This window comes from Gavialis gangeticus, unplaced genomic scaffold, assembly GCF_001723915.1.
Source record: "Gavialis gangeticus isolate Ggan-Ray unplaced genomic scaffold, GavGan_comp1, whole genome shotgun sequence".
Taxonomy (NCBI): domain Eukaryota; kingdom Metazoa; phylum Chordata; order Crocodylia; family Gavialidae; genus Gavialis; species Gavialis gangeticus.
This window is the reverse complement of record NW_017729028.1, coordinates 31,042,144-31,049,775: the sequence shown is the minus strand read 5'-3', so window position 1 is coordinate 31,049,775 and position 7,632 is coordinate 31,042,144. Positions and strand designations below refer to the sequence as shown.

At 44.1% G+C, this 7,632-nt stretch overlaps 1 protein-coding gene across 1 annotated transcript in view; it reads left to right on the top strand.

Moving 5' to 3' along the window:
- KIF13B (kinesin family member 13B) overlaps positions 1-7,632 on the top strand; it is a 200,729-nt gene that overhangs the window by 140,250 nt on the left and 52,847 nt on the right. Inside the window, exon 32 of the mRNA XM_019520900.1 lies at positions 6,095-6,187. Within this exon, the coding sequence (XP_019376445.1) occupies positions 6,095-6,187 (93 nt within the window). The remainder of the gene's footprint in view (positions 1-6,094; positions 6,188-7,632) is intronic.

Genomic DNA, 7,632 nt, shown 5'->3' with positions numbered 1-7,632 from the left:
ATCTACTGAGGAAATACAATCAATATATCTAGACACAAGCAAACTATGCAAGATTAATTTTTTTGTTATTAGCTTGATGAATGGCCATATTGTTATGTAGAGTTCAGGATATTAAGTGGCTTTAGTTTTTAATATTTAAATTACAGAAAGGCCAACCTGAACTGAATAAAAAATCAAGTTTCCTATCTTTATGGTCATAATAGAAATATATTTTTATTTGGCTATCATATATATTAATAAATATTACAAGAACCTGTTTTGGTATCTGATAATGTATATAGACTAATAATGTAAGGACTATTTAAAAAAGATGCAAAAAGTAATACTTTTAGTGACTCAGGGAAGAGCCTCCACAGTTGTTTTACCAACCCAAATATATAATAGCATATATACCATTCAAATGTGTGCTCTGATATCCCTTTGTTTCAGCATCATGATATCTCTTTGCAAAAGAAATGTTTAGCTTACCTGTCATGAAACAGTCAAAAAAAGGTGTCGTTGATGCCCAATTTTGGATTAAGACTGAGTCACAACATGAGTTAAGGGTGAGGGTAGATTCCAAGTCCCACAAAGTTATTAGCAGGGATCCTGGTTTTCTCTGGTAAAAAACCCCAATTTTCAAATTAAAAAAATAACCCAAAATCCACATTTTTCCATGATTAAAATGAAACACCACTAATAAACACACACACACACACACACACACCCATCATAACCCCACGCCCTCCCGCATCCTGCACCCCAACCACATAACCCACACCACTCCGCACCCACTCCCCAACCACACCCCCCACATGTACCCCCTTACTCCCCACACACGACACACAAGAGTTGGGCTGTATTTTAGCTGTTATGCAGTTGCCTCTAGATACTCTATGCAAACATGCATAAGTCAGGGCAAAAATATTTTAAAATAAAGTTAAAATAAGTTATATTATATGTTTTATTTTTTAGTGTATGATTTGGGCATTTTTCCCAGTTTCAAGTTTGCAGCACCCTCCTTCCCAGAAGGAGTACTTCCAGGGCAAGGGAAGGGACTACCAGTGGCAAAGGTCAGGGGTTAGAGGTGGGACTTCCAGTCCAACAAAGATGACCAGGGGGCAGGGCACCCGTCAAGGGGTGGGGCTCTCCTTGTGGCCCTCAACAGCCCCCCAAAACTCATTAAGTGGCCGACCAGCCCAAATTATTGCCCGCCCCTGTCTTGAAGGGAGATGAAATTAAGCAGCCTTGTGCAAAAAGTCCTTTAGTTAACCTCTTGGCCAAATGAGTCTGTGGTGCAGAAAGGAACGTTCTGTGGGTACCTTTTGTACTGGATGAATTTGTTTGACTCAGAGTAACCCAGATCCATTTTATAGAAGTTTTGCAAGTGCCCAGATAACAAGAGTATTAACCTTCCTTGCTTCTTCATCCTCCCAGCTCTTCCCTCACAGGTCCTGCCATGGGCTTGATCTGGAGAATCAGGAAGGTTTGGATATTGTTTTGCACATCTTAAGCAGCTTCAGCTCTTTATTTTGCTCTTTTGTCAGACAAAGGCATTAGAAGCAGCAGTGTTCTGCTAGTGTTGTGTCAAAATACACAGAGACAATATTTTGCTCTTCCTTTTATATGGGAGTTAAGAGCCTTACAGAAGCTTTAAGTAGCTAGTGGGCTGTGTGGTTATTTCAGCAGCTTTGGAGTTGATTTGATTTTTTTTTTCTTTTTTTTTTTTTTTTTTGCATGGCTGCTATGTGACACCGTTAAGCACCAAAGAGAATGTGTTTTTATTTAAACAGTGTTAGCATTCATCCAATGGTTAGCCACTTTAGATAAGATCCAGTTGGTCTCAGAGTTGTCTGAATACAACTCAGATGGCGTTTAGGCTTGTACATTTTAGAGTGATCCAACCTGGCCCTACTCCATCACCCACAAAACTCACTAAGAGCCCAATTTCAGGCAGTGCCTCCATTTTGGAGTGCCAAGCACCCAAGGGACCTTCACGTGGGTTTCTGGTCAAGCCTGGAAGTGATCCATTTTGGTCACCCAGGCACCTAGCTTGAGTCGTTGTTCTGTTGACCTCCAGTTTAGTGCTGGAAGACGCCTAAGATCATCACGTGCTAGTTATACTAGCATAACTAGGGGATCATCAAGACAGCAGACCCACCAGTTATGCTCCAAACAGACCTAATTCACACTGATAAAAATGAATTTGGTTCAAGCACTCCAGTGGCATCTTGTCCAACAGTCTTGTCCAACAGTCTAGTGTTTATAGTGCACACCCCCAGGAAAGGGGAAACCTGGACTTGTCCTGAGGAGTTTCATGTCCGACTTCCTAGGAAAATGCCCTAATTACCAGGCTTCCACCTTCCATCCTCCTGGTGAAGCTGAGCCACTGGGCAACAAACAATGGGTCTTGGCCAAAAAGAAACCAGGGTAGAGAAACTAATTATGCCAGTGGTGCGAGTGTGACCAGGCATCTACCTCTCTTCATTTTCCATATACAAATCCCAGGCGAATGGATCTGGTTAAATGGATTGTTCTCTCTGGTCAAGATGACTATCATCTGTTCCAGCTCCTTAGTGTACTTGCCCAAAAGACATGTTCTTTATCACCAGTCATTTAACACTGGGATGAGTTATAGCTTCATGGTTGTAATATCCCGTGTGGGGGAAGTAAGGGAAGCAGCAGATACTAAACTTCAAAAAAGCAGATTTAAACTCTGGATACTGGTAGAGAGGATTCTCAGGGTGGGGGAAAGCTAGGGGAGCTTGCTGTATTTTACAGAGGCCATATTAAAGGTGCAGGAGGGAGGTATCCCGATGCAACAGAAGAATGGGAACTGCAATGGGAGACCAGCCTGACTAGACAGGAGTCTCTTCAATGAATTGAAACTCAAAAAGGAAGCCTATAAAAAGTGGCAATTTGGTCATGGTACTAAAGAAAAGTATAAGAATTAGTGCACGGGTGTGCAGAAATATAGAAGGCCAAGGCACAGTTTGAGATGCAGCTGGCAAGGGATACAAGGTAATAAAAAGGGATTCTACAAGTATGTCACAAGTAAGAGGAAGACCAGAGAAAACATAGGTCTCATATAAAAAGGGAAAGCAGTCTAGCTGCAGATGATCCAGAAAAGGCTGAAGTATTTAGTGCCTTTTTTTTTTATAACTGCAGTCTTCACAAGTAGGGTCAGCTACCAGATGACGTGCACAGTTGGTAGCAAAGATAGGGAAGGAGACGGCCAAGTCTAGTGAAAGAATGGGTTAGCGGTTACTTACTAGGTGCTTTCAAGCCAGCAGGGCCAGATGAGAGGCACCCAAAGGTATAGCAAGAATTGGCCAAGGTAATTTCAGAGTCATTGGCTATCTTTGTTGAAAACTCTTGAAGGTTGGATGAGGTCCCGAATGATTGAAAATGGGGAAATATCGTGCCCAGTTTTAAGGAAGGGAAAAAGAAAGACCTGGGGAATTAGAGACCACTCAGTCTGACCTCAATGCTAGGAAAGATCATGGAGCAGGTTCTCCAGGGATCAAGTGTGAAGCACAAGGTGATCAGGAACAGCCAGCATGGATTCACCAAGAGAGTCATGCCTGACCAACCTGTTTTCCTGCCATAATGGTGATGGGCTGTGGGATGGGTGGAGAGCAGTGGAAGTGATATACCTTGACTTTAGCAAAGCTTTCACACGGTCTCCTGCAACCTTCTCACTAGTAAGCTAAAGAAACACAGGCTAGATGAAAATACTTTAAAGCATGCTGGTCCAACCAGTGCCATTAATGAGTAGTCATTAGTGGCTTAATATCTGAGTGGGAAGAGGTATCAAGTGGGGTCCCCCAGGGACCCAGGGATCTGTTCTGGGTCCAGTGTTGTTTAACATCCTCAGTAATGCTTTAGATAATAAGATTGAGTGCATGCTTAGCAAATGTATGATACTAAGCTTGGTGCAGTTGTAGACACTCCAGCGGGCAGGGCTCACATCCAGAATGACCTGGATAGACTGGAGAAACAGTCCACAGTCAACTGGATGAAATTCAACAAGGACAAGTGCAAAGTCCTACACTTAGCATGGATTAATTGCAATCAGAAATAGACTGGGAGTATGACTGACAAGGCTGCAGGACTGCAGGGATCAGGGGTTAGGACAGACCATAAGCTGAATGTGATATCTTATTACCAAAAAAACCCACCTGTACCCTGGGTTGTATTAACAGGGGTGTCTCTTGCAAATCAAAGGAAGTGATTCTTTCTTTCTATTCAGTACTGGTGAGGCCTCGCCTGGAGCGCCATGTCCAGTTTTGTGCTCCACATTTCATGAAGGATGTGGACAGTTTTGGAAAGAGCCCAGTGTAGAGTGATAAAAAATGACTAAGTGCCTGGGAGGCATGACTTATGAAGAAAGGCTAGAAGAACAAGAGATGTTTAGTCTGGAGAAGACAGACTAAGGGGGGATTTGATAACAGCCTTTAAATACTTAAAGGATGATTATAGAGAGGATAGAAATGGGCTTTTTTCTGTGGCTGTAGGGGACAGGATTGGGAGCAATGGCCTTAAGCTGCAGCAGAGAAGACTTGAATTGGAGATTAGGAGGACCTTTGCCTGTGAGGGTGGTGAAGCTACCTAGAGAAATTATGGAGTCTCCATCCCTGGAAGTTTTCAAGATCAGGTTAGGCAGACACCTGGCCTAGGACGGTTTAGTCAAGGGTGTTCCTGTCTTGAGCAGGGGGCTGGACTAGGTGACCTCATTAGGTCCCTTTCTGCCTTCTTTTTCTGTGTTCCCAAGTTGGGGAGCTCACGTTTTCCAGCTGTTTAGTGCAGGTCGGCTGTGCCTCTAAGTGAAACCTGGAATGTGTTCTCGTGTTGTTCAGATGCAGCACGCCTCATTCTAGACCCTGACTTCTCCTCCAGTTGGAAACAATGCAAAGGTAATAGCAGCAAACTCCTGAGCAGGTCCAATGCAGGTAGCCTCAGAGCTGGAATCCGCTGGAGCTTTACGTATTTTCTGTTTAACTGCAATAGACAGTGAGGGCAAGGGAGCACAAATGGGAGGCAAGAGCTCAGTGGATGATCTCACTGGAAGAATAATTTCTGCCAAACCACCTATTCTTGATGGAAATGGTGGGAGGAGAGAGATTCTACCCAGAGCTGCCGCACAGTCGTGCATGCTGGTCACTACAATGGGTGTGACAGTAGCACTGAATTGCTTCTCTGTTTGCGGTTGTGCAGACAAAGAGTCTGGCGCGGGGGCTGGCAGGGCAGAGTCGAGCCCAGGAACCCTATGGGCAAGTCTGAACAGCTCTCAGGGTTTGGAGGAACAGCTCTGATTGTCTCCGACTAGGGGGAAAAAAATCCTTTCCTCGAAAGGAAACAGGGAGCAGAATTCCCACTGCAATGAATGGAGGGAATTCGTTCTCAAGAGACTTTTGGCAGGCTCGTTTTTTTCATAACGATTGTATTGAGTCCTTCATCAATGCTGTTTTGTACAGTGGGCTGAGTCAATGATGCTTTTTAACCATTCTCCAACACAAAATATTCAGCCTTCTCGCTAAGTTGTTGCTTTTTCTTTCTTTCTTTTTTTTTTTTTAATCTCCATCGATAACCTTTTCAGGGTATTCATACTCAGCAGCATCTTTGAATGACTCATCTCTGCATTAATTCAACAGTCCGGTTCTTAACCCTGCAAGGCGCCAAGTCAGCATAAACAATGACCAGGCCCTCTTAAATCATTCTTCATAATGATCTCTTTGGTCAAGAATTTAATGTCTGTGCTTGTCAATATTCAAGGCAAGTCACCTAGGGCTCTGCAACAAAAAAAAAAAACCAACAAAAAAAAAGCCCCTAGAACCAGCCAATCCCTTGTACTGTAGTTAAGAGGTCACCTTGCCATGGAGAAAGTTAATCCATTTTCTACATCTGTAATGCAGACAGAAGTAACGGATTTTTGCCTTTCGTGGGGCTCATGTCCTTCGCTGCCTGCTTTTTATCTGTTCTGTCGGTTTTCTTTTTTCTTTTCTTTTTTCCTTTTTTATGGTCTCGCAAATTGATCTTACTTTTCTCGACGGTGGTGGTGATTTGTAAAAACATTTTACTTTTTATTTTTTTTTCTTTCCGTTCATTCCTGCAGGGTTTTGCACAGAGCTTCCTGAGAAGAATGTCTCCCCGAAGTACCATTCCCGGCTGTGGAGTTATCTTTGAGATCGTCTCAAATATTCCAGAGGTGAATTGCTAAGGATTCAACATGCCTAGAGCGGCAAGGGGACACTCGCATTTGTGTGACCCTTGGTTACCTACAACATTTAGGCAAATTCTTTTTGTATCATATTCTGGGTATGCAATCTGCACTGGCACTTGGTGTTTAGTTGGTTTCCCTTGCTGTTTATGTGGGCCTTTCACACAGCAAGCCAGAGAGAGAGGAGCATCTTAAGAGACATCCTGCAGCAGATAAATTCCCTGTCTCTGCTTTTAAGTCATTGTTTTGAAATCATCCAAACTTGAAGGGTAACAGCATCGCTTTGCTAAGTTATGTTGCTCTCTGATGTATGGATCGCTGAGTACGTTCACACTTTCCTTCAGTGCCTGCGGTATCTCCTTTTTACTAACATAACAGATCATAGAGTCATTGAAAATGAGGGTGGGAAGGGACCTCCGGAGGTCACATCTAATCCAACCTCCTGCTCAAAGCAAGACCAGCCCCACCTACATCATCCCAGCCAAGACTTTGTCTAGTTGGGTTGTATAAACCTCCAAGGATGGAGCTTGCACCATCTCTCTGGGTATCCTCTTCCAGTGTTTTACTACCCTCCTAGTAAGAAAATTCTTCCTACTATCCAACCTCACTTTCCCTTGCTGCAACTTGAGACCACTGCTCCTTGTTGTCATCTGCCACCGCTACCAGAGTCTTGAAGGCTGCTTGCAGACGTGGAAAAAAAAAAAAAGAAAAAGCTGGGGGCCTCCCACTTAGTCTACACCTCTCATGTCTCTTCACGGTGCCAGACTAGAGTCGAGCTCAACAGGGTCTTCTTTCCCCGCTGATTCTGCCAAGCCCTTTCCCTTGGCTGTGGTTTCGCTAGATAGTAGGTAGGGGCAGTGGGAATCTCGTTCATCCGTTCATGCTCGTCACTAATTAGATGATGAGGCATTTGGCTATTTACCAAACCCCAAAGGGTACCTCTTTTAGGTTATTTAGAGCTGTTCAGTTAAGTGGCTCAGCGTGCCCATGCAATGCAGCTGCAGAGCAGCGGACTATGTTGGCTCTAGACAGCCTAGAACTGTGTGACGACGACATGCACCACCTGCCGTGACAGCTCATGGACGCAATGGGAGGTAATCATTACGAGATTTTTGTTTTCCCACTGGGGAACAGGCTCCTCAGCCTGAGTCCCAGGCAACTTAGAGGTTGGCAGACTGCCATACCAGGCCAAGTCTGGTTCCCTCTTTTATATAAATACAGAAACACTTTCAGTAAATGCTTCCCTTCAGCATGTTCTGTCCCGATCTTCATGGTTCATCCCTCATGGCACAGTACAAATGCCTCAGGCCCCTCATGAGCGGGTATTGGGCAGAGAAAGTATATTGGCACTTCACTTTAAGCTCGGCATGCCCCCGCACCTAGCACAGTGCAGTGCATACCCAGAAGAGGCATCACGTTAGTTTGACCCAGCT